We start from the raw sequence: 27,505 nt of genomic DNA on the forward strand, positions 1-27,505 counted from the left end.
TTATTTATATAAATAGGATTTTAACTAGTAAGAAATAGTAACTGATCCAGATATAACATGGCACTCAGTGATCATTCAATATGAATTTTTTTTTTAAAGTTTTGTAAAACTTTGGCCAAAACAAAAATCACTACTTACTACGAGAGATCCAGTGTGACCAGCCACTCTGGCTTGGGACTGATGTTGAAAGACGTCAATTCTGAAATCATAGTTTCAAGTACAATCTTTAATTTTTAAATCTCATACATCTCATCTGTATAGATCTTAAAATTAGTCTCTGTTGTTTTTATTTGACAAAATTAATATTCAGAAGAATGAGGAAAGCAGCACAAAATATAAACAAATCACATTCAAAAATTCTACAGCTATTTATGCTAAAACCCCCCAGATATGTTGTGAATTATAATTTTCTTGTATATTTCTATCATTTAGGTCACCAAATTGACTTTTCTACAGCTGATATATAGTATGCACATATTAAATGAAGACAAAACTGTGACCTGAACATCAACACATGTTTTAAAGTTGTTAAAGTTACCTATATAATATGACATGGCAATTTCACTTGAGTAATAAAACAGGGTAACAACTTCTGCCAATAAAACATGATCATACTCAGTTAAGTATAATTATTAAAGGGACTTAACACCAGATGATACAATTACAAGAAAAACAAATATTGTCAAAAACTTACATTAAATTGCTATTGTTGTGTACAATGCATTGAATTCTACTTACTGATGTATCACATCGCTTACGACACATGTATCTTTAGCAGTTTTTGCATATTTTTTCAATTAAAAATTTATTGGGTTGGCCTACCACGTCAATCCTAGTTAATTTGAAAAAAATGTCTGTATATGTATCTGTACTAATCATGTGACTTTCACATGCTAAATATAACCATTATGTGCTAATTTTAAACAAGTAAACTCAGCTGAAAAAGCGACAAAATATTCCTTTAATCATGTAAAACAATCGGCCTCATTTTAGGTCTTATTGAGAATTCTAGGCTTGTTTTGTGGAAATAATGTATTTGCCGATTTTGGGACCATCTGCAGTGGTCGAAATTAGCACACACCCGCAAGCCCTGCACTGGTTAAATGTCTTTCGGGCTTGTTAAAATTGTGAATTTTATATAGCAGGGCTTGTTCAAAAATTTGATGCCAAGCAATAGTATAATAATTCAGGCTTGTTTATTCAAAAGTCTAATATCGATGACTGCATCTTGTGTCTAGTCCCATTTAAGGCTTAAAGGTAACTCACCATTTTTCATGGCAAACACGGTTTTTATGGCACATCCACTGACTTGCAAATTATGAATGTTATTCCGTTCACAATTCAGATACTCCAAATTTCGCAATGGTCGCACATCAAGTTCTGTAATAGCATTATCACGAACATCCAAATGCGTCACTAGCTCCAACAAATGGAATTTGGCCATTTCACTAGGTGTCAATGTCAATCTATTCATCCTAAAATCAATCTTTTTGATATGGTGAATTTTACTGAGCACATCGTGTGGTAGTTTTTCGATACGATTTCCCGCCATGATTAAACTGTCGATTCTGAGCAATGACTCGGTCGATTGTTGCAGCACAGCGGGAATGGAGGTAAAATGGTTGAACGCCAAAACAAGAACGAGAAGGTTTCGCATTCGACTCATCTCCTCCGGCAAGTAGGCGAGCTGATTGTTGTGCAGATGGAGAATTTGTAAGCTGAAATGAAGAGATATAAAAGGTAATTTTATAATCAATACACAATCCGAGTAACTATTACTTTTGAATAAGCACCAGTGAGCATTATATTCAATTACATTTGAAAAAACAAGAATTGACACACTATGATTTCCTTTTTTTCCTCTTTTTCTTCTTGTAATAACATTGGCGCCATCTTATTATTTATACAAGTAAGTGAAATTCTTGAGCATACTATATTTTAATTTTTCAGAAAACACAATAACTTTTATAAAGTTTCAAACCTGTATCATTAAACACCTTCATTATCACCAATTTTAATTAAAGCTTACTTTTCCAAGTCAACTATGGTAGGTGGTACGTCCTCTATTTTGTTACTAGCCAAATTCAGTTCTGTCAACATCCGAAGTCGGCACACAGCCAAAGGGAAGCAACTCAGATTGTTGTCTGCCAGATTCAGGCTTCGCAAGTTAGTTAACCTGAAAAGAGAATACAGAATTGTGTTATTTCGATAGCTCAAAGGGACATAACCCTTAAAATAATTTCGCAATTTGATGCGTTATGATTTAGATCTTGGCCTAATTTTTAATCTTAGTTTTGAAATGATGATACATTTGCTGCAGATAGACAAAAGCCGCAATTACAACATAAACATAAGTTTGACACGGACAATCCATATTAACATTTAACAAAGCATGATGATCAGATTATGACTCATGAATGTCTTATTTTTCTCATCCAAATATGAACAGATAAAGAAAAATACAATACAAAACAATTTAGGAGCATACACATACATTATTGGTGTGGTTGTGGTTAGCTGAACAAGGGGCATAACTTGATAGCTAGTAAAGCCAGAGTTATAGGCCTTGCAATGCATCTTGTTCATCTCTGGATGCATGTATAACAAGTTAATTTGATAATCTTGTCAAGTTCTATTTCAGTTATGACCTGAAGGTTAAAGTGTTTTGCCTACAATTACAATATTTTTTCTTCGGAAAAAAACAACCTGATAAACCAGTCTAGACATTACCTGGGCAAATCATCGAGCCAACCAATGGTGTAGATGTCTTCTTCTATGGGGCGTTCTTTGAGGACATTGTGTCGCAGATTCAGGATCTCCAGACCATCGTTAATGAACACAGTCTCCGGTAAAAACTCCAGGTGGCAGTTTGAGAGGTCAGCCTTTGTTGGGAGCTTGGCAGTGGCCTGTTTATTGATAAATTCAGGTTTAGGTTTAATTTAAACTTATTTATTTTATAACGATTGTAAAACAAGCTTTTGCAACTTATATTAATTACTCTCGTTGGCTCGATGTTGCGCGAGAGTGTGGTCTTGTGTTGTGGGGGAAACCAGAGTACCCGGAGGAAACTCACTTGTCGGACTTGGTGACCACAAACCAAACTCACATGCCCCCAGGACGGGAATCGAACCCGGGTCGCCTAGGTGAGAAGTTAGTGCACTAACCACTGCGCTAACTGGACAACCAAGTTTTAGGTTTAGGTTAGTTTATATCAATTTGTCAAAGCTGGATTGAGACGAAAGCTGATAATTTGAAGATTCATACTCGATGTTGTTTTCTTCTCTCGTTTTTGGGTAAAAGCCAGTACTGGTGACCAGAACTACCCTGTTGGGGATCGAATCCACAACCTCTTCAATGGGTGAGAGGGGGACACCTATACCACTACACCACTCACTCTCCCTCTGTTTTAGTTTTAAATAAAACTACTGCTTATGAATTTTTGGATATTGAGTAGTGTTAATTAAAGCTCTGATACTGAAGTTAATTGTAATGATCTATAGTACTTTGAAAAAAAGCAAGAGTAAATGGCCAAGGCCACCAGGGTTCGATTCCCGGTCTGGGCGTATGTGAGTTTGGTTAGTGGTCACCAAGCTGAACAAATTGGTTTTCTCAGGGTACTCCGGTTTACCCATCATCACAAGACCACACTCTTGCGCAACATTGTGTCAACAAAAGCGACTTAGTTATAAGCTATCATAGCTCTTTCTTCACAATCATTGTAAAATATATAACGTTTAAACAAACTAAATGATCACAAGAAGTTAAATGCAAATCTTTTGAACTTGAATATGCATGCATGCCCAAATTTGCTGACATCAAACACAAGTTGAGACAATATCAATACCTTGACTTTCCTTTAAGAAATAATAAAGGGTTGAGCTACAAATCAGCAGTTGACTAACCTTTTTACACTTCCTGATCCATTTGTTGTATTCCTTGTCCTCACTGAAGGACAGATACACTGACCTTTCACCTTGCAAGGTCGAGGTCAACTTAAGCACATGGTCATGAGCTTTAATGTTCTTGACCTCTTCAACTGACCCCTTCGCTAATTGAACAACTGTAGGTTTCCCTGACTTGGATTTGTCTGAAAGGTAAAAATACCAGAATTATTTTATTTATATGAACCAGGTAAGGTCACGGTAAGGTCAACTTGAGCAGAAGGTCATGAGCTTTAATGTTCTTGATCTCTTCAACTGACCCCTTTGCTAATTGAACATTTTTACTGTGGGGTTCCCTGACTTGGATTTGTCTGTAAGGGAATATATCAGAATTTCTTTATTTATATCAACCTGGTAAGGTAAAGGTAAAGGTGAACTTGAGCACAATCATTTATCTGAAATGAAAATTAACATTAAACTTATTTACAAAATCTAAATATTCTAAAAAAACATAATTTTTATCTTTTAAAATGTCCCCACTTGGTAGTACCAATCTTAGTAAAAATATCCACCTTATAAAACAATCATAAAATTCAAATGAATATCATATTAACTTCGTTGACTGAAATAAAAAGGACATCATTGGAACACACATTCACACTCAACTGAGCTTACCGTATAGCAATATATTTCTGTATTTCTTTTTTCATATTTGATAATAGCTGAAATTCAGCCAATGAAAAGCCCCTATAGGCTTTCAATTCTTAGTCTAAGAGTACAATGCTTAATTGTAAAGAACAACAGTTTTACAAATTACCAAACAAGATGTCATAATTTGGTTCCATATATGCCTCTGACAGTTTATAATCTAAGTCAGTTGGAACATATTGTTTAAAGATTTATTTTACAAGAGCACTGCAAGCTAATACAAATGCTCATCTTCTTTTTTCAGAAGCGGAAGGATTAGGAAAACATTGAAGACAGAGTTATGGGAATTAGATCACATATAATTTATAAATATTGGTAGTGGAAGAACTTAAAACAACATCTTATTCTAAAACCCAAGCTCCTGACTAAACAAGTTTTGTGTCCTTTACGGAACTAAATTCTAATGATTTCATTGACTTCAGATGCTAATATTAAAAATTCAAAGATTCAAGAACTACGTTCATCTGACTCTGTTTTTAGCATTTGATTTAAAGGGGCATTATAACTCATGCAAAAGCCTGATACTTCTGTTTGCAGATCAACTTCTCGAAATGTGCCTGTCAATCAAAGTTAAAAAAGTACATTTGAAAGAAGTCAGACAGTTAATATGGTAACCGCCTAAACAATCAATTTCACCACTCAGTTTGTTAATGTGCCATGCTCGAGAACCTCATTTTAATTAAATAATTAAATACAATGTATTTGGTCAGTTCAATTGACACCAATGCAAGCTGAACAAGAGCGGTCACAGACAGCTATATCCCCCGCCTCATGGGGGCATTTTTTGTAATGAAAGCCAATCAAAGGTAAGGGTAGTTTCTCAGGAACATAAGAAATGCGTAAAATTAAGAAATGGCAATAACTCTTTCTAAAATGGTCAAATCGCAAAGCCCGACAATATGCGCTGCGTCACTTGATAGTCATCAATCTGTGAAAGTTTGGTAATAATTGCATGAAAAACGTAAGAGGAGTTGCGAAGAAACCAATTTTAAATGTAAAAAAAAAAGGGCAATAACTCTTTCAAAAATGGCCGAATCGCGAAAGCCCGACAATATGCACTGCATTACTATATAGTCATCAAGCTGTGAAAGTCTGGTAGAAATCGCATGAAAAACGTAAGAGAAGTTATGCGAAGAAACCAATTTTAAATGTAAAATAAACAAAGGGCTATAACTCTTTCAAAAATGGTCGAAATGTAAAATAAGCAAAGGGCAATAACTCTTTCAAAAATGGTCGAATCGGGAAAGCACGACAAGCTGCTTCACTTTATGATCATCAATCTGTGAAAGTTTGGTAGAAATCGCATGAGAAATGTAAGAGGAGATGCAAAGAAATGAATGTGGGACGGACGGATGGACGCACGCACGCACAGATGCACGGACATGCGCCTACCATTACTATATCCCCTCGCCTTTTCAAGGCGGGGGATAACAAATATGGATGATTTAGGTGCGGTTTAATTTGTACCAGCCAGTCTCTTCTGTAATTAGTTCATCGTGATAAAAACAAAGTATATATGGCAGATTTCACGTTTTGGTGACCAAAAAGTTCCCGGCAAATATTGATTTTTAAAATTTATTGCAGATTTGTGATTTCAACATAATCTTTTACAGCAATTTCTTATCTATCATATTTTAGAACATTTGCAATGATTTATTCATGCATTTTTATAAAAAAAAGAATTTTGTATCACCATACCATTTGTGCTAGTGTTACAATATTGCCGGTAAAAACTTGTTTTTTTTAATATTTTGATCCAAAGAAGTATTTTGTCTTGCACTAAATGGTTCATTTATCTATAAAACAGATTGTACAGACAAAAAATAAAGATTGTTTCGTTTTTCTCAAATAAATTTATTGAAACAAACCCTAATTGGACAACAAGACAGAAAATGCTTTCTGCAAACATAGGTTTTCTTTTTATATCAGATCAGATAAGCTATAAACATAAATGTTTTGTTGTGGTAATATAAATGTCTCTAGTATGGTGCAATTATCATTACCTTTGATATTAAACATATATATTATAAATTGCTAATTGCAGTATGTGCTAGTGTTACCACAAAACAGAATGAGTAACATTAGCAGTATGTCACATTAGCAGTTGGACAGAATGTTTCACAACAAATTAAAATACAGACCTACCACAGACTGTTTGAGCTTGATACAGTATAAAACAAACTATATAAACGATTGATAAACACGGTCAATTGATAATCACAAAAATTCTTAATTCTGTCCAATAAATAACGATATCAAACACAAAAGCGGTATGAATTCAATATAAACTACGTACCTAATGAATGAATACTTACAAACGATAGTTTACAGACGACATTATTATGTTCGAATAATTGACTCTGGGAAAGTCATCAAATTTCAACGATTTTCTTGCTTTATTAAGCGCTTGTCTTAATGCTAGCGTGACATAATGTTAACGTTACATCGAAGGACAGAATGAGCCAAACTTGGATTAAGTTTTTATCAACGGTATTCACCACTATTTTTATCATTTCAATGTCAACTGTGAACCAGTCCAATATAAAAGTAATCGCTACCCGGATGTTAACCCTCAGTCGGTGTAAATTATTCACGAATAGAAAAGGTGCTATCGTCATGCTAAAATGGGACAGAATCGATTTTGAGTAACATTAACACATTTTTGACCTAAAAAACTTTATGATCGGGAATGACCAATTTCTTGTTACATGCAATACTGTTTTTATCTGACACGTAGTCTTTGTTTTCAGTGATTTAATAAAGGTGTGTTTAGGCTTAAAACAGTTAGCAGTGGATCATGTCTGCTAATGTTACACAACAATTCGAGGACAGATTACCGTAACGTTATCACCATGCGCAATTACCGAAAATTTAAGTATATTACGAACGAAATGCAATTATTTTAGATATATTATTGTTTTAATTAACATTTCTTGCAAACATTATTCAACAGACAAGAATAAAATACTTACCAGATGTTACTGAAAAGCATCCTCAAAAAAGTGGTATATTGGTACCGGGAAGATTTTCTGTCTTTTTTGTCCTAAATATCGGCATATTTTTACATTTTTTTTACCTTATTTAACACAATATTTTCATTATTTTAATACAAATCACTTCTATTAGATGTTCTTATTGGGTTGGGAAAGGCAATTGCTGTATATATGACGTTGACATGCAATAACAATAAATGAAAGCAAATGGGCCAAATAATTGCCTTTTTTGTGAAATCTGCCATATGCCACAAAGCTGATGGCGGCAGATGTTTTCTGTGACGTCAATCACCATGCATAAGTCAGATATTTAACACTTCATTTGAATTTCACTTGATGGACTGGGGCTCTGGAGTTTAAATCAAAAGTATTAAGTGCTTTGCAACCTTGAAATGCTAAGTTCATTTAATTTTGAATAAAGCACGAGTTAATGGACACCAACAGTATAGTCCTAAGTTAAACGGGTCATGCTATGACATAAGTATATTATTATCAGTATGTGTTTTGTCAAGGAGAACATGAGAATCATAAACAGTTTCCAAGTTATGGCCATTTAATGTGTGTGGTCTCATTAAAGATTTCTCACGAACGCAACACTATATCAAAAACCAACAGTGACGACAACGTGGTAACATTCCTACCTCAGTTTTTCCGTCCAAAAAACAAATAATTTAAACTAATTCCTATGAAAAAATAAAAATAGATTAAATTCAAAATAATTTTACCTCTGTAGATAAGAAGGCGCGTTCCACTGATGACACACAGTCGTCGCGACCACTGATGGAGCAGCTTCCCCTTACGGACGTACGCGAACGACGTTAGCTGGTTCCTCGAATAGGTACTGTCTGAGACAGGCTTGCCTGAAATGTAACACAGATTTATTACAAAAAAAATGCTTTCTTAAGTGGATATTCCAAATTAAGAAATTAATGAGTGAACAGTCAAATAAAATTTTGATATCTGAGTCACAGTTTTGATAATTTGACTATCTTTGATGTCCAAATCAAACATCTGCCAGCATGCATGCACACAGCTTGGAAAAGAAAATCAATGACATGATATACAAAATGATGTAACATAAAAAATAGATTTGATGAGCCAATAAGGGTCAAGTACTTTGTGCACTGTATTTCGTTTATTAGACTTTATTGTGATTGATTCAAGTCATATATTAGGCTGCGGTATCATTTAGTCACCATTATGGTTATCAACAAACATATATGTTGGTTATAAATGTTACATATAGTACCGGTACATATATTTTCCTACAGTCGCTGTCGCTCCATTAGAATTTATTTAATTTGTTATAGAAGAAATATATTAATCCTATACAGATTTTTTGCATCCAGCTTTCAATCAAAACAACAAAATGATTTCTTTCAAAACAGACAATTGAATTACTTGATATAATGACAAAGAGGGGTTTTAAATGACTTCAAAAAGTTTACCAATATATTTATAAAGTGGACTCAAATCTCAAAATGCAATCTTAGTTTTATGAGTAAAGGCTTCGTTAAACATGTCATTTTTCTTTGATACAACTTCATGACCATTTAAAGGCTATTATTATTTACAAGGTTAACAAACTCTTAATGTATTAATTTAAATGCCCAATCATCTATTATGAACCAGGTTATAGAAAAAAAGTTACCTTAAATATTTGAATGGATTCCTTTTATCAAATATTTACATCTCTATTCTTACGTTAGAAGTACATGTAATGAGAATGACTTTGATAATTATTTATTTCAAAGGTTAAGGATTTATATAATTTATGCCTATCTTAGTGTTTTATCAGTATATTTTTTTCCAATTGAACTTTACTGAGGCTACAACTAAATGGAATGTTTGTAATATAGTTGGCAAATTAGCCATGCAAATTACAATGCATTTAAATATCATTGTTGAAAACAAATATTTATTCGAAATTTTGTACATTTTTGAAAATGTAGAAATTAGTTATTTACAGCGACAAAATATGTATATGGAGAAGAAAAAAATCTATAAATTATAGATATGCTTCTCTAAATTTAAAACAAAAGCACCCATTTGACCATAGATCCACTATAATCCGACCAACTCAGTTACTCTATTTTCTATGCCGTCACCCTACACTATTATTTGCCGTACTGTGGATTTTTTTCTTTTAATCATTTTGTTAAAATTGGACCATTTTATATTTATAAATTTCTGCAATATTGATAAAACTTGATATAGGTAGGTTTGGTACAGAATCAATTGGTTCCCCACAAAAAAAAGAAAATGTTTTTATTATGCCTACCTTAAACCTACCCTTATATCGTTCCTTTGAGAACTTTTTTGTAGGGGCCTAGAAGCCTAATTTAAAAAAATAAAAATAAAAGTCCTTATTTACAAAGTAACCCTTCCAGTTTTTGGATAAGATGTTACCCTAAGCACGCATTATTTTTTTTTGGCCTTAAAACACAAAATTATAATCTCATAATTTGTAAATGTGGAAGTATGACCTTGACTAACTACAAAGTTCAAAACAACATCAATACAATATATGCTCTTGATTTTGTCGGATATCAACACCCAAATCATTAAATTGCTACTAAATTGACAACTAATGACTTTGAAAGAGAAATGAGCAGATCCTAACACCCCCTAAAGGCTTGTCACCTAAATATGAACCCTGAGAATCCGGGCCCCATTATCACAAAGAAACAGTGGACAATTTTAACCAATATTATAAGGAAACATTTATCCACCCTGTCAAAATGATGTGGGAAGTTTTGTCTACCTTATGTTAAAAATCACATGGGAGTCGTTTTGTCCATGGGATGTTTTTTTCTACATTCCACTAATATAAGGGACAGATAAAAAATTATCTAATTAATATTTATGAATACATTCGGTGAGAATTAATTAAAGGGTCAGTAAAAAAATCATTTTTCAAAAATTAGGAAATTGGGAAAGTTAAGATTACATTTGTAATTTAGCTTGATGATCCCTCAGATGTTGCTTTAATTATGAACTTCATTTATGTCATGAAAATAAATTTTAAGTTTTCAAAACTGGCTTTGAAACATAATCACACATAGCAAGTATACAACATAAGCATTCACTATCATGACTTCTGAATTAGGAAGGCTCGACGGATTCTGATTGGATCATTTTGAAAGTTTCCAATGACAACAACCGCCTGTTTAATTTCATTTAGTCAAAAACTGGTTTGATTTATTTGGGTGAATAGCAGTTTGCACTGACTTAAGTATTATATTCTGAACTTTCATGCGAAAAACTATGATTTAAAGCTATCATTTATTATTGGCCTTCTAAACAATTAAGTCGCCACCAGGCTGTTACCCAGGCCTGCAGTCTTCATGGTTTAGAAAAACAAAAATATACAAAAACTATGACACATTGTTTTTACCTTTGAAAAAAATTGTATTTTGATCCAAATTCTTGGTATTAAATTTCATCTCAAAAGTCATCTCAGGTCATGGAAGGTCACAGCCTGGCGCCTCATCATCACAAGGACTTAATTATTTAGAAGAACAAAATTTTATGCTAAGCTAAGTTCTTAATGTTGAGCATTAAATACCTTTCTACTAAGCCTGCGTCCATGCTAAGCTTCTAAATAAACCCACTTAAAGCTGCATTCTCACAGATTGAATGTTTTGACAACTTTTTTTTATTTTTTGTCTGAATGAGCCAATTTTTGCGAAAATGCGTGGAAACCAGTGATATAAATGAACTGCTGACAAAATATTAGATTGCAGGTTCTCATGTCAGCAGCCTTATATCACTGGTTGTTATATATATATTTAAGCAAAAATTGGCTCATTCCAAGACAATTTTTTTTTAAAAAGTCAAAACGGTAAATCTGTGAGAGTGCAGCTTTAATAAAACCAATAAATGGCTAAACAGAATTTGGCAGTTATTTTCATAACTCTATTGAAATTGCTTTAATAATGGATTCTCGGTTGTAAGAGCTCCTTTTAACTCCTTTTTTCAATGTGAACCCAATGACCATTTGATTCCTTTGGCAGTATTTTAAAAATAATTGAATGTTTGACAAACATGTCAAGCTGCCACTTGTTGGGGGGGGGGGGGGGGAGGGGGAAGTATTTTAAGGGTAAAACTTTCATTTAGTTCAAATACTCAAGAGATTTGAGAGTTATTAGAATATTTCAACCACTTATTGTTATTATCCATCCTCTCAGCATCCAATGACATCAAATATTTGCCTCAGTTAACCAGACAAAAAAAATGATTTCAGTTTGTTTAATCAGGTGACATAATTCAAATTGACATTATTTGATTTCCATGGAAACAGCTGTCAGACATTAATATTACGGCCGAACATAATTAACGCTGGGGTTCTGCCTTTCTTTGCATGCCAACTCCCCATTCCCTAAAGCAGTCAAGTCAAAACAAATGTAAACAGTAATCAACTTTTAGTATTTCATTGTAAATAATTAATTGACCTGTTGGAAAGTGTTTTTACCCATAGATATGTTTTGAACATTTGATTGACAATAACCAAGCATTTGATAATTTTATGTAACTTTCAAAATGAAGCATAAATTGTGAATCCGAGAACTACTCCCCTACTGGAATGTTTAGGTCATTACATAAGTTCATGTATCACCAACTGTACCATGTTTGAGTGTGTCACTTTCTTTGTTTTCGTCTACACAATGATACCATATACATGTAGGGACTGTAATAAGGGACGGATCCAGAATTCATTTACTTTAGAGGGGCGTATTTTAGGGGCGCAACTCTGAAATCTATTCCGTTGGAAGTGTTGGCCAAGGGGTTTTAGGGGTACTCCCCCTTGAAAAATAAAACAATTAGCTAGTCCAAAATGGTGCATTTTGGGTGTATTTATTTACTTTTTTCTCCTATATTGAAATAAAAAGGAAACTTGGATGATTTTAGGGGGCGCCCGCCAGGTGCTCTAGTGATTAACTTTAACATAGAATTTATTCCAAGCATTAGCAACAGCCACAGTGAAGCACATGGTCTTACCTGCATAATACTTGACTAGATAGCAGAGGTCTTCCTGCGCACCAATTTCTTGAATTTTCCTCTGATCAGAGTACCCGATACTCTGCAGGTACTCATTCTGAATGGCCAGTGGACTATCAAAGGGTTCCAATCTGCGAATAATATCCCCGTTCATCTGCACATGTAACGAATTTGGTGGCATTCCGCACTGAATACACAATCGCTGAGCAGTCGTGGTAAGGGTACATGGAAATAATCGAGGATTTCTATCCGTATCAGATTTAAACACATGCACAAAACCGTTACTTGTGTCCTCTTGTATCCATTCCTGTACATCCACATTTCCTGTACGACCACTCGGCGGCTGATTTAGCACTCCATCATACCTATTAGACTCCTTGTACAGGTCAACGATGGAGTCTGACAAATCCCATGTATCATCATCGTTCGTTTTTCCAAATGAAGACACCTCACTTTGGGGTGATGCAATTTCAGGTTGCAAAAAATCACCCGCACTCCACCAAGCGTCTGTTCCGCCATATTTTGTGTTTCCTGTTTTGTTTCGACCATGTTGGCCAACGTGGGATCCTAAAGGATTGTATGAGCTCTGGGTTCCGACTGTTTCGCTGCTCGAGCCTGCCGGCATCTCAATTTCCACACTTGTCCTGTAAATGAAACACATAACAATTAAAACTATGTTTTAGAACCAAAGAAGATGGATAAAATTAACAACAAGGGGAACAATTCAAAAATGATTTCAACAAGAGTTACCTGGATTAATAATGATAAGCATTGTCAATCATAAGATAATTCTTATCATAATCATGGTAATATATAATAAATAAGAGTGTTTTTTTATAGTTTCTTTATTTTTGATAACAACTTTGGCCATGATTAAAATTATGTTTGTTTACAGTTACCCGAGGTAAGTGTTAAAGTAGGTAGGGATTAATTTACCCTTTTTTTCCTGAAGTATGCATTCAGGCTACAAATTACATCCTGTGGAAATTAGACGAAAAGAAAAAAAAATGGCACAGCCAAAAACATTTGACTGCCAGGCCTCGAACCAAAGTCCAAACTTCAGGTAGCTCTGGAAGATTACAAGAACAAAAAGGTACGGAACTTAAAGTTCTTAAAAAAGAAACCTTGAAGAACCTGAATTATGACCTCAAGTGAGAATCAGGTGGGCTAATGTATCTTTCAATGATTTGCCCAAGTGGGGGTAGGGGAATCGATCATCATGGTGAGGATTTTTAAAGACAAACTGCCAACTTTGTACTGAATTTACATCCCAACCCTGTTGCAGGGAAATTTGTCAAAATCCCTGTCGGGTAGGTTGTTCTTGGCATGAAAAAAATAAATATTTTTTGGCAGAGTCTATTTTCCAGGTGGCAGCCTCACTAATTTAAAGCCTTTCAAAATCCAACCTGTCCAGAATCCCCCACTTTAGGTGTCATTCCATGCTCACCGATCACTCTTTGGTGCAAACCATTTACATGTATAGGTGCATATAAGCTACATTTAACTGTGAGTCTGGCACAGTCATTCGGCTCTGCCAATATCGATCATCAGATTTCATAAAAGTTGAAGTCGAGACTTTGATCCTCTCTGTGGAGCAATTCATTTCAACCGACCCATAATGTATAATATATAAATTAATAAAGCTAAAAAAGCTGAAAGTGGAAACCAAACTTACTTTTTGTGCAGTCTTTTAAATGGAAAATGACTAAATTTGAGCACCATGTTATTCCGCGATGGGACAATAAGCCCATTTCTGTCATATTCCACAGTTTCCATGGTAACCGTTTTATCCTTCATGTTCGTTTCACTTTTCACAGTCATCATGCATTCACTTATTAAATTATTATCCCATGATTTTGTTCATGATTGTTTGCTTATGGTATGAAAATTAACAGTTTTCCCACAAACTCAATATATTGCTTCAATGATCATATCATATCATAATCCATCATCAAATTTTGTCACTGACTTTTACTCACTGAAACCAATTATAATAGTTATCTTATTAATATCATTGCAATATATTGTATTTATTTATAGTCTCAGCTAAAGACTTCTTGTACAATATTAACTGCAGATTATTAATATTAATATAAATCATTTTAAAATTATGCCATTTTTTAAGTGACTGAGACTGCAGTTTTATTACATGTATAAACTAATTACTTGAACTAATATAATAACAAATAATGGTATAATTAATGTACATAATGGATTAAAACCCCGAGTAAAAATGACAAATTCAAAATCTCTTACACCAAATGTAAAACATCAAAAACTGTTTTGCTAGATCTTTTTGTTTACTTTAACACAAAAGCTAAAATATTTAAGTTATTCCCAGCATCTAAGAAATGCCTTACAGGAAAAATAATGAAATAACTTGTAAATCCAAACTTAAAATAGCATGACACCTCCAATTACACAATGTATACAAAAAAGTTGACGTTCAAATTCCACTTCTAAAATTTCACTTCCTAAATAATATAAGAAAACACTTTGTTCACATAAAAATGCCCGAATAACACGGTTAATTCACAATAACAATCAAGTTTTTATTTAAACTATTTTCGTATTTCGTGCATCTTTTTAAAATGTAAATAACGTCAGTCGAAATCCAGTAATATATCCATTCCACTATTTTTTGCATCAATGACCATCAAAATTGCTACAAAGAATTCATCAAAATTTGACATATCGTAAATAAACATCGAAAATATAGTCACTTAATAACCTTGGTAACAAAACTTTCATCTTTTCAGTGTACAGTTACTCAGTGTATTAATCACACATTTTTGTTTAAAATGCCCTTCAAGATTTTATTCATAAACTTAAGAGACTTTAATAAAACAGTGCGATAAAAATCAACGCCCTATCCTTCACCTCCCACTTCTTCAGGTGTACGCAGGTTGTGACATTGTACAGTTAAATTTACTTAAGAAACCACAAAAAATAAAAAAAATATTATTGGTATTGAATTCTTCGGTTAAATTTGTCAAAGCCTAATTGTGAGTTCTTCATCATCATCATCATCATCACCGTCATCGTCGTCATCATCATCATCATCATCATCATCATCATCATCATCATCATCATCAACGTTGTCATCATCATCATCATCATCATCATCATCATCATCATCATCGTTGTCACCATCATCATCAATATCATCATCATCATCTGTGACAACCATCACCACCACCACCAACAGCATCATCAACATCATCAACATCAATTTCCAATTAAAAAAGTTGGACAGCTATGTTTCAGTGTAACACCTTTAAATGGATATGTCATTTTGATGCTAAAAAAACCTGAACATTTATTATTACCACGTTGAAAAAAAAAATACACATCTGTCATCATGAAATATGATATTGGTATCAGGTGTCTTTCAACTTAGTAAAAATCCATGGCAAAAAAAGCAACAAAAATGTAGCTAAGATGTTAAAAATATTTAATTTCACAAAACAAGTAGCTTAAAATCAACATCATTCAGTAATATCCACAGTCCCACAAATTCACAAAACCAGTATACACTGGTAGCTAATTTTAGTACACCATCATCCATATGCCACAAATGTTATTCAAAACATTCATTGTGATGGTCCAAATAACTTTCATTGTGATGGTCCAAATAAAACTGAAATGCATGAGATGCATTAAGACAATCTTTTCCACCACATTAAACTTTTTTCTATTGAATGACCTCTATAAGATCACACCCTATACAACACCAAACAAAAAACCACTACCCTATAACAACAGGGATTGCACTGACCCTTTTGTTCAGTCTGTTAAATTAGCACAACTTGCACTCCCATAAGCAGGTAGACAAAAATGTTGTCTTAAGGGTGTGTAATTGAAATTGTTGAAACGATTATTTTTCAGACTTTTCGGTTATTTCAGCATGAAAATGATAATTGTTGAAAATGGGATATAACATAATATACAAAAATAATAAAAATATACATGATTTAAAATGGGTCACAGGGCTTATATATGGGGGAATTCTCCCCAAACTTTTTTAGCTATTTTTTTTTAAATGGTGCATGTTAATGTACCAAATTAATTTAAACTCAATTAAAGACAATAATTATATTTTTTTATAATTTTTTAAAATCGGATGGGTGGATTAGTGCACATTTTACTACTCTGTCTTCCTTCTTAAAAAGTGTGATATGGATCTCAGAGATTACTTTTTTTAATTCATTATTTTGTGCACTTGAGTATTCAGTTCGCAACAATTTAACAACATGAACAACAGCACTGAACATACCGTAATGAATTGATTACCCTCAAGAGAAATTGTTCACAGTATCAGATTGTATTACAAAAATAATGATTATATAATTTTTGGATTTAATATTTATTATGTTTAAAACATACAACACTGTTGTTTTTTACCTTTATTTAAAAAAATCCATCAAACTTAAATAGATACATGAATGAATTTATTTAAATGATTTTATTAAAATATAATATAAATAAATATAAAACATAAATAAATAAATATAAAAATATAAATAAAGAATAGATAAATAAATTAATATGAAATAAATACAGAAAGAAATAATAAAAAAATATATATAAATAATAAATAAAGAAAGAAAGAGAAAGAAAGAAAGAAAGAAAGAAAGAAAGAAAGAAAGAGAGAGAGAGAGAGAGAGAGAGAGAGAGAGAGAGAGAGAGAGAGAGAGAGAGAGAGAGAGAGAGAGAAAGAAAGAAAGAAAGAAAGAAAGAAAGAAAGAAAGAAAGAAAGAAAGAAAGAAAGAAAGAAAGAAAGAAAGAAAGAAAGAAAGAAAGAAATTTAATTAATAAATAAAAATGAATAAATAAATGATTTGAATAAATAAAAAAAATAAAAAAAAAGATTTCTTAAAAAATTACAAAAATTCATGCTTTCTTTTACAAAATCCCATTTTTCCTTGTTTCTATATATGTTTTCCATTGTTTTTTACTCCAGTCTCACTAACACAATCTGACTTCTATCATACATATTATATAAGTTCTAACTTGTATAATATGTATAAAGTATAAAAACATCTATTGTAATTGTTTTATATCTCTTTTTTATACTTTTGAGAATGTGTTAACAAGTAAAGATGCAATTTTTTAAAGCCATATTGGTTACTATAGCATTTGAAAGTGTCAAGCATTTCAGATAAGATAATCCCACAAAAAGAGCTTGAAGTTTGCCTTTTAATCCATTATACTTAACTATCATAAAACAATTTAAAACATGACATATCACATTACACTAAACTCAAGTGGCCCAAATTATAATCTAAGCATTTAGTGTTTACACTTATTCCTCTGCCAATGAGATTTCCCAAAGGATTCTGATTTAATTCATTAAGAAAGCCTCTGATGAAAACATAATGGCCATATTTCCATTAAGTCATTAGTTGTTTTTATAAACTGAGGTATTTTGCAGTTTGCATATTCATGCTGGCTAATATAGAGACATCTGCACCAACACTAAGAAAGTTATTATATAATTTTATTTTACTAAAAAATAAATAATTGGCACTTAGCCAGCAGTGACATACTGACTAATGGAATTTTGAATATGCCAAATTTATGGTTAAGTAAATTGAAAATATAAGAGAACTAAACATTATAATTTAGAAAAATTAAGCATTTTACAAAAGTGAAAACTGTACCCGGTAACTTAAATGACTGTCATTTACATGTACTTTAGTGAGAAAATACTTATTTTCAAATAATCAATGAAGAAAATTTAATTGCTTTAAATAATAATATCTTAAGTTAACATTTAAATACTGATTGTATTAATTTGGTTTGTAGTTTCTTTTAATTCAGAAAATAAAAGATCAATCATAAAAAATAAAACATCTATCATAATAGAAGTGAAGTTATAATAGCAATTTTGATTTATGGTTATAAAAACATTTGAAAATGTCTGCACAGTTTACAAAATAAAGAGCATAACAAAATGATATAGATTCTAGATGATCAGATTTTCCTTCATTGCATTTAAAATTCATTTATTTTAGTCTCAGGGGCAGCTCAAGCATTTGATGTTTAAGAGGGGGCATTATAATTAAAGGGGCGCATCTTGGGGGCTTGAGCCCCTTCCCTCGGAGAAAACCCACTAATAAGACTGTAAACCAACTTGGTCAATGAGATGTCCCCAAGAAACATAACGCTTATTTTAAGATTAAAAGGTGGAGATAGTTTTATGCATTAATTATATCTCTACCTATTGACATGAAATATTTACTTTGACAATTTAAGGGGGTAGGGGGCGCATGCTGGTGTGCCCCCACCCCCTAAATCTGCAAGTCAGAGTCCCATTATGTTCAATAAATTTTTCAAAATGCAATGCATTCATTTGTATTCAAATTGTGTCTTAAATATCATGTTGGTTAATTGATTGCAATTTCGCATTTATCCAATCGATATCTGTGATCTTGCAGAGCAAGTCAATAAATGTGAAACTATTATAATTTTTGTAACACCTAGTTATATATAAAAAATATACAATGATGCTATTTCATTAAATCGAAAAGAATTATTTATCAATTTTCAATTACACTGCTGCCTTCAAAACCTTCGAGTTTAATTAAAATAATTTGATCCTTAAATCGACAGAGGTTTTCGCTATTAATATTAAATTTTAAAACTTCATCACATTTCATATTCTGCAAAACATAAGGGCTATTTTTCATAAAAATATAAATTTAATATTAAGTATTAAAAAAGAAAATTCTGGTCACATTTTAAGTTTTAACTTTCAACGCATAATCCTCTGAGAAAGTTTCAGAAATCCTGACACATTTTATATATCCATGGAATGCAGTGTCTCTCATTACAAAAATTCCTGACTTTAATACCAGACCACACATACACCGAAAAGTTTTATCTCCATTTAACAAAAGACCCCAAAACATCCCGTATTATGATCCACTCTAATATCAGCCAGACAACTAAGCTAACACTGGTCAACACAATTATGTATAATATTCCAAAATTATGCAAGTTTTCCTCACAATAAATATTGACATTTAAATGGAGCAACTTTAAATGATGTATTGCCTTAAAACCACCAAATAAGGCAATCACAAAAATCTGGTTTCACTGTCTGAGGTCAAATATAGAAGTTTAAATCTCACTTCATGGCTAACATAATTATAGAAAGTATTTTTATTTGCAGAATAATAATTTTGCTTCCTCAAAAAAGATCTTCGAAAAATATCCTATTTATTATACCGTCACAAATACACAATATTCACAATTTTACAATTTTATTCTTAAACCTTTACTGAATTAATCATGTACACACGGACAGTCACAACCTGATTCCATTATACTTTTTACTTATCAATTCAGACTAACTATAATAAAGTCCTAAAAGGATTTCAGACATCATGAATAATACATACTTTCCTATTTAACAAATAAACCTATTTGCTAAAGGGCTTAACTTGTATTAAAAGTGGTATGGTTCCTTACAATGATTGACCCTAGATGGTGTTTAAGATAAAAACTGCCAACTTCGTATTAACAAAAGAATAGTTATCATTCACTTTTTAAATCACCATGTAAATGGTTTTAATTACAGAGTAAGATTTTCGAATGAATATTGGAGACACTGGCTTTCTTTTTAAAAACAACAATTATACAAAGATTGTCAAAACAATGGTAATATATGTTTAATTTATTTCCATACATTATGCAATTTCAACACATTGTTTTATAACATTGACAAAGCTTTATTTATTGTTATTTTAAGAATTACACAAGTAAAATTAAATATTATTTCTGATTACAGCAAAGATCAAAAAGAGGCTATCATTAAGAATTACTTAATTTGTTATCAACTTGGAGCAAAGAAAGGATGTTATGGTAATAGATAAGTATATAGTATGGGCGGAAGACAAATAGCAAGCCTAAACATAGACAAATCATTTGTTTGTCCTCACTTCAAAGGGCATTGAAATTCATTCTTAATAACTACGCCATTAAATGAAGGCATTAATTTTTCAACTACAGCACAATGTTGCTTTAAAATATTATTTTATAAAAGACACAAAATGTGTAGGTCTTTCAGCAACATTATGACATCATTATGAACTGTAGATGCCAATATTAAGGAAACAGATGAAAACCATGCGTAAAAAACAACTGTAAACGCCAAGGAAATAGTAGAAATAGTATATATTTTTAACAAAACTAAAGCTTACAGAACAGTAGCATTCCCCCAACCCCGAAACTGTTAAAATGCTTAGGGAGCACTTATGAAATGGTGGGTCAACATCATAATAAATGCTATATTATTATACTGAATGCTTTAAAAAATAATTTCATACAGTATTTACAGAGGGACTGTAAACTTAAGTGACCAAAATTCTGATTATTCAAGGACATTAAAAACCTATATAATAATAATAATAATAATAATAATAATAATAATAATAATAATAAAAATAATAATAAAAATAATGATAATAATTTTATTATGATGATAATAATAATAATTTTATTATGATAATAATAATAATAACAACAACAACAATCATAATAATAATAATAATAATAATAATAATAATAATAATAATAATAATAATAATAATAATAATAATGATAATAATTATAATAATAATAATAATAGAGTCATTTAATTTCAAAATTATGTTTGCCAGTTTTAAAATAAAGTAAGTATATATTTATGGTTTGGATCTTTGGTCAAAACATTCAACAGATGATGAGAAATCCACCTCCAACATCTATCAGCATATAAGGCAACAAAAGTAAGAGTGCTAAAACCATCAACAAACACTATTACATTAACAAAATAAACTGAATTCAAACATTTTAATGGATTTATCTTGAAAACCACAAACATATTCTCCTTTTACAAGTTACTAACCACATCTTAAATTTCAGTAAATAGAGTAAATAGAATTATTCATAACTGAGTCATGTTTAGGGTTAGGGTAAGGTGAAGACATATATTTCAATGGTGTGTGTAATAAGATATCTAATATAAATAAATATTAAATAACAATCCTAAATTGCCATGGAAATGATGCAGAATCTATAAAATTGATGTTTATGGATACGTGTTACAAGATGTTGAAATAAATTACGACAATTTTTGTTAAAAGGTTAGAGAATACCAATTTTGACAAGAACGCCGTTGATCAAATTGCCTTGCAGCACACATCTGGTTTTTTTCAGTCAAAGAAGGGGAATAACTTAACAATTATTAAAGCAAGAGTTTAACTATAGGCATTGCTGTTTATTTGTGTATATATATATTGTCTCTGGCAACATGTGTACCAAGTTTCATGTGTATCTCTTAAAGCTGCACTCTCACGGATTTACCTTTTTGACCACTTTTATATTTTGTGTCTTGGAACGAGCCAGTTTATGGGAAAATGCATGGAAGCCAGTGATATAAGACCGCTGAGAAAAAAACAAATCACAGATTTTCATATTTAAGTTAAAAAATGATATTTTATGCATTTTTCTTAAACCTTAAGTAACGGTTTAATATATAGCCATAAAACATTACTTTTCAAACAGAAATATGAAAGTCTTCGATCTGATCTTTTGTTAGCAGTCTTATATCAGTGCATGGTTTGTAGATATTTGTGCAAAAATTGGCTCATTACAAGACAAAATGTTAAAAAGTTGTCACATCGGTAAATCTGTTAGAGTGCAGCTTTAAACAAGTTATTTAGAAGCTCACACAAAATTAATACATGCCACTGTGACATGGTTTAGAAAAGAGGCATTTGATAGACATTTCATGCTGAACACTTCGAAACTTTAAGTATTCATGTCTAATTTCCTAAATAATCATTTAGCGCTAGGCTGAGCCATGCCTGCCAACTAAAATAATTTAGAAAAACAAAAAAAATCCACTTAGTACTATAAAATAATTGATTACATGAAAAAGTTATCTTTAAAACCTGCATATTTTGTGTATAAATTTTCACTAAAATTAAATTATCCACGAAACACTTAAAACTCCATTTTCAATGTCAGTATCTCTGACAACTCAAAATTCCTTTTTCACAAAGAATACTTTTAATTTCAGGACATTAATTCAATCCTTTCAAAACAAAGTCCCAAATCTGAATAAATTTAATGCGCTTAACCACACAAAATAAGTGCAGATTCCGTTAATATTAATTCAAATTTAATTTTCACTCATAAATTTTCATTTTTCCATACGCAGAAGTAATTGTTGTATAGTTTTCTACGCAAACATAATGAAATAGGAGCCTTCTTTTCAATCAAAACTGCTTAAGAAAAATCGCATTCAAAATACAAAGGTAAAACACCTCTTACAAATATTTGCTGTAATGGTAAGTGTATTACCGACATGCTTTTGTAAAGAAATTATTCATTATATTCTTATTCTAATGCAGGCCCAGGCAACAGGTGAGCTTTTTTTGCTTTTCTTTTATGAGTTTAAACTCAAATATTTGATATGATATGAATATGTAATTATGTAAGAGAAAAAAGCACTAAAAAACTGTAAGGTCTCCATATAAAAGAAATAGAGGATAATTGTTTGTTTCAGTGTAAGATTGCAATATATTTCACCTCGCGAGCACCGAAAGTAATTATATTTCCGGAGTGGCATAGCCAAAAGTTAAATATTCATTTTCGGTGTTCATGGGATGAAATATTTTCCGATCTTAAACAGAAACCCTGAAAATATGGTTTATTTATAATTAATATGTCTAAAAATAACATTTTAGGAAAGCGTGCCAAAATGCATGCTTTGTTATTAACATAATGTTGATTCAGAAATCATGCCGCTGAATTTGTGTCCCAGCCCTGTGCGCACTGAGGTCTGGGCTCGGACTCAAATTTCTGAAGTGAAAAATATCAAAATGTATCATTTTATAATTAAACTCATTGCACCAAAAAAAGCAGTAAATTCTGTTTATTTTCTGTAGCTATTGAAAATGAAGTTCTTAAATTGGAATTTTTGGTGATATTTTCTCATTTAAACTACCATTTTGAAATGATTTTACACAACTTAATGTTTCTGATATCACAACCCTATGAATCATATGATTCAGAGTACCTTTAAATTCCAATAGCTAAATATTATTCATCATCATGTTGTGTTTAATAAATAATAAGATTATCATAAAACAAATTTGAATACTAAGAAAATAACTTTTGCAAATCCATATATTAATATCCATATTTCATTAAAATAAGATGTTTCATATTACATTTAATCAAATTAGTCACTTAGTTTAACTCACACAATTTATGTGGTTAAAATGTTTTCTAACTCTTTAAATTTGAGTTATTTTACTTACTTTTATGAACTTCAATTTCACCAATTTACAGCAACTTGCAGATATTAATCCATCTAATAGTAGAAGCCAAAAATCATTGAGTTTTCAAAAGGGTTACTAACATTTGTTGGCAAAAAAGATCTGATTTTCTGTCACATTTTTAAAACTATTATCAAAAACTTTTTATAATGTTAAATCATTGAAACCTGAAATTGTGTTTACATAATTTCCCAATCCCATTAAATTTAGCTTCACATTTTTAACAATAATCCAAAGTTTTTAAATCCATTTTCATCCTTAACGATCACATCAGATATGCATTTATCATATTATATAAACTAATTGGCAATTTAATAAAACAAGATCATAATAATCTTATAATTTGCTTAATTTATGCATTGCGTAGGCTATAAAGACAAATGTTATGGTTTTAAGACAAAACATAGCCTTACGTAATTAACTCACACCTCATAATGAGTCATAATAATACCACATTGCTGCTTAAAGGACATGTGGCTTTAAACAAAAGGTTCAAATACTATCTTTATTTATAGTGACTCAAACAAAGCTCACCATTAAGATCGTTAGCCTTATTTTTTCAATAGGTCGTCAACTAAATGGTCAAATTCTCATATTGACTCAAAATATGACAAAACTGTGAAACAATGTGTTAATACAGATTTTTCATTTTGATAAACATGATTTTGCAGCAGTTTGTAATTCAAAGTGAAAAAAGTAAATACTGTAGACCCATATTTACACCTAGGTCTGACCTAGATTCAAACCCGATATGACCCATAATGACACTAGTCTGACTTAGTTTTGAACCCAAGATGACCCATATTCACACTGGTTTGACCTAGTTTCAAACCCAATATGACCCATATTGACACTGGTCTGACTTAGTTTTGAACCTTAAATGACCCATATTTACAATGGACTGACCAAGTTTTAACTTGAGATGACCCATATTCACACTGGTCTTACCTAGTTTTGCATTAGAGATGACCCATATTCACACCGGTCTGACCAAGTTTTGAACTGTTGATGATCCATATTCACACAGGTGTGACCTAGTTTTGAACTGGAGATGACCCATATTCACACTAGTCTGACCAAGTTTTGAACTGTTGATGACCCATATTCACACAGGTGTGACCTAGTTTTGAACTGGAGATAACCCATATTCACACTAGTCTGACCAAGTTTTGAACTGGATATACCCATAATCACACTGGTCTGACCGAGTTTTGCATTAGAGATGACCCATATTCACACTGGTCGGACCTATTTTTGAACTAAATATGACCCATATTCACAATGGTCTGACCTAGTTTTGAACTGGAGATACCCATATTCACACTGGTCTGACCTAGTTTTGAACTGGAGATGACCCATATTCACACTGGTCTGACCTAGTTTTGAACTTCAGATACCCATATGCACACTGGTCTGACCTAGTTTTGAACTGGAGATGACCCATATTCACACAGGTCTGACCTAAATTTGAAGTGGAGATGACACATATCACACTGGTCTGACCTAGTTTTGCATTTGAGATCAATGACCTATATTCACACTAGTCTGACCAAGTTTTGAACTGGAGATAACCCATATTCACACAGGTCTGACCTAAATTTGAACCAAGATGACCAATATTTACACCAGACCAACTTTCAAACCCGAGATGACCATTTTAACACTAGTCTGGTCTTGTTTTTAACCCGAGATGACCTATATTCACAGATGCACGTAGCAAATTTTGTAAATTCTGCTACATTTCTAAAATGAGACATATATACAAACTGTGGTGATTCCTTCATCCTAATCAACTACAGATTCTCACAAATGACCCATCACTTTTGAGATGAAACTAATTTCTCACATATGTATGCCATAAATCAACAAGCGACTAGACAATTGTAAGGATCCAAATTTTATAAATCAGTTGTTCTTGGTTGAAGGTGAGATCTTTTGAATCAAATAGATTGGCTTAACAATTAAGTAACATTAGGTTAATTTGAATTAGTGTTTTTATGTGATTGGTTGATCACATTTTAACCTGATGTTTACCAATGTCTTAGATAAAGGTTAAAATATCCATCATTGTTGTTATCAGTCCTAAGTGTAACTGAGTGGTCAAGACTTTGTTTTTCTAGTTCTTTCTTGACTGTATCAGCTTGGAGTTGCTCCCCACTAAAACCCAAATGTTTCTTTATATTTTTTATTACGTTTTTTCTGCAATTTCGGTATCAAATATTAAAATAAGTTAAAAAAAATAAATAATTCAAATGCATTTTTGGAAAAACTAATAGTAGTCCAAAAACATGAGTGAGTCCCTTTAATGTAGATCATTGTTATTATGTTTTCATGTCATGTATGCATTAAATGATCCATTCAAGCACACCATCATGAGCTAGTATGGTTTTTATTGCATTCTCAGCCTCAGCAACTTCTTAAATGATTTCATTGCCATTACCTTCTTGTACTTCAGCTGCAACAGCCCTATTATGGGTCTATAAATTAGCCGATGTTTTCTAGATGAACCCTGAGATAGTGTTTTTGTAGATGAGCCCATTGTTAAACCATTTGAGAGCCCGAACTGAAACCATACACCAATTGTAGCCCAATCTGAGCCACTGCTTTCTTTGTACAAGATTATAACAGTATTTTGATTTAGACCCTCAAGCATTAATTTATAAGGCCTCATATTTGGATATCATTAAGGTTTTTGTGTCTACCGCCTATTTGTGGTTTTGTCAAAGCATGAATCACACTTGACAAACACTGATGTTGAAACAACCATTTCAGAAGAGGAATGAACTAAAGAAGAAGAAGAAGAAGAGGGAGGAGGAGGAGGAGGAGGAGGAGGAGAAGGAGGAAGAGGAGGGGGAGGGGGGAGAGGGTAGGAGGAGTAGAAGAAGAACAACAACAACAATAACAATAAGATGAAGGAGATTAGGAGAAGGACAAGGAGAAGAAGAAGACAATGATGACAACAACGACAATGACCACCACTACTACTAGTACTATCCGACAACAACTATAACACCAAAAACAATAATGAGAGCATATTAATTTTGATTTATTCAAATCATAATCTATAGGGATTTAACTGTTTAGATGTCCTGGTCCTATCTATCAATTGTGTTTTAATTTTGTAACATATAGTTTTTTCTGTATATTACATTCAAAATTTTAATAAAAGCTAAAAATTCATCTTTTATCACTCAAGGTGACATACCAATCATACGATAGCCTTAAAAATATCTTGTTATTCAATGTAAATATCTTACATTACATTACATGATCACAATACAAAGAGGCAAATTTGAGGTCGTGGGAAATATTTTTCTCGTTCTCGGTTCGCAGACCATAACATTCAACCAAGCATTTTAATTCACAAAGCTTTAACTTTTGTAATAAATCAAGATAATGTTGAAATTTTATGTAACAGATGATAAGGTTAAATGCATTTCAACATTTGAAAGAAAGGTAAGTCCATCCAGTTTTTTTAACAAATCAAAAGTGATCTCCCTTTCTCTGGTGAAAAGAGTGTGATATGAGAAAATAACAGTCAAAAAATATATCGAAGACTAATTTTAAAAGATAATGATGAATTATATAA

General features: G+C 31.9%; 1 protein-coding gene across 14 annotated transcripts in view; it reads right to left on the minus strand.

Moving 5' to 3' along the window:
• Window positions 1-27,505, minus strand: part of LOC128243117 (PH domain leucine-rich repeat-containing protein phosphatase 2-like) — a 60,286-nt gene that overhangs the window by 18,812 nt on the left and 13,969 nt on the right. For 9 of the 14 annotated variants that reach the window (XM_052960673.1, XM_052960670.1, XM_052960664.1 and 6 more), the window contains 7 exons: window positions 12,584-13,227; window positions 8,308-8,442; window positions 3,903-4,087; window positions 2,731-2,906; window positions 2,030-2,176; window positions 1,267-1,718; window positions 139-199 (listed from right to left, as the gene is read on the minus strand). In XM_052960673.1, the coding sequence (XP_052816633.1) occupies window positions 139-199; window positions 1,267-1,718; window positions 2,030-2,176; window positions 2,731-2,906; window positions 3,903-4,087; window positions 8,308-8,442; window positions 12,584-13,208 (1,781 nt within the window). In that variant the 5' untranslated portion in view covers window positions 13,209-13,227. Of the gene's footprint in view, window positions 1-138; window positions 200-1,266; window positions 1,719-2,029; window positions 2,177-2,730; window positions 2,907-3,902; window positions 4,088-8,307; window positions 8,443-12,583; window positions 13,228-14,258; window positions 15,344-22,524; window positions 22,540-23,898; window positions 24,141-27,505 lie in introns of those variants that run through there. The other 5 variants (XM_052960658.1, XM_052960660.1, XM_052960659.1 and 2 more) reach the window with 5 other exon arrangements.

This window comes from Mya arenaria, chromosome 8 (assembly GCF_026914265.1).
Source record: "Mya arenaria isolate MELC-2E11 chromosome 8, ASM2691426v1".
Lineage (NCBI taxonomy): Eukaryota > Metazoa > Mollusca > Bivalvia > Myida > Myidae > Mya > Mya arenaria.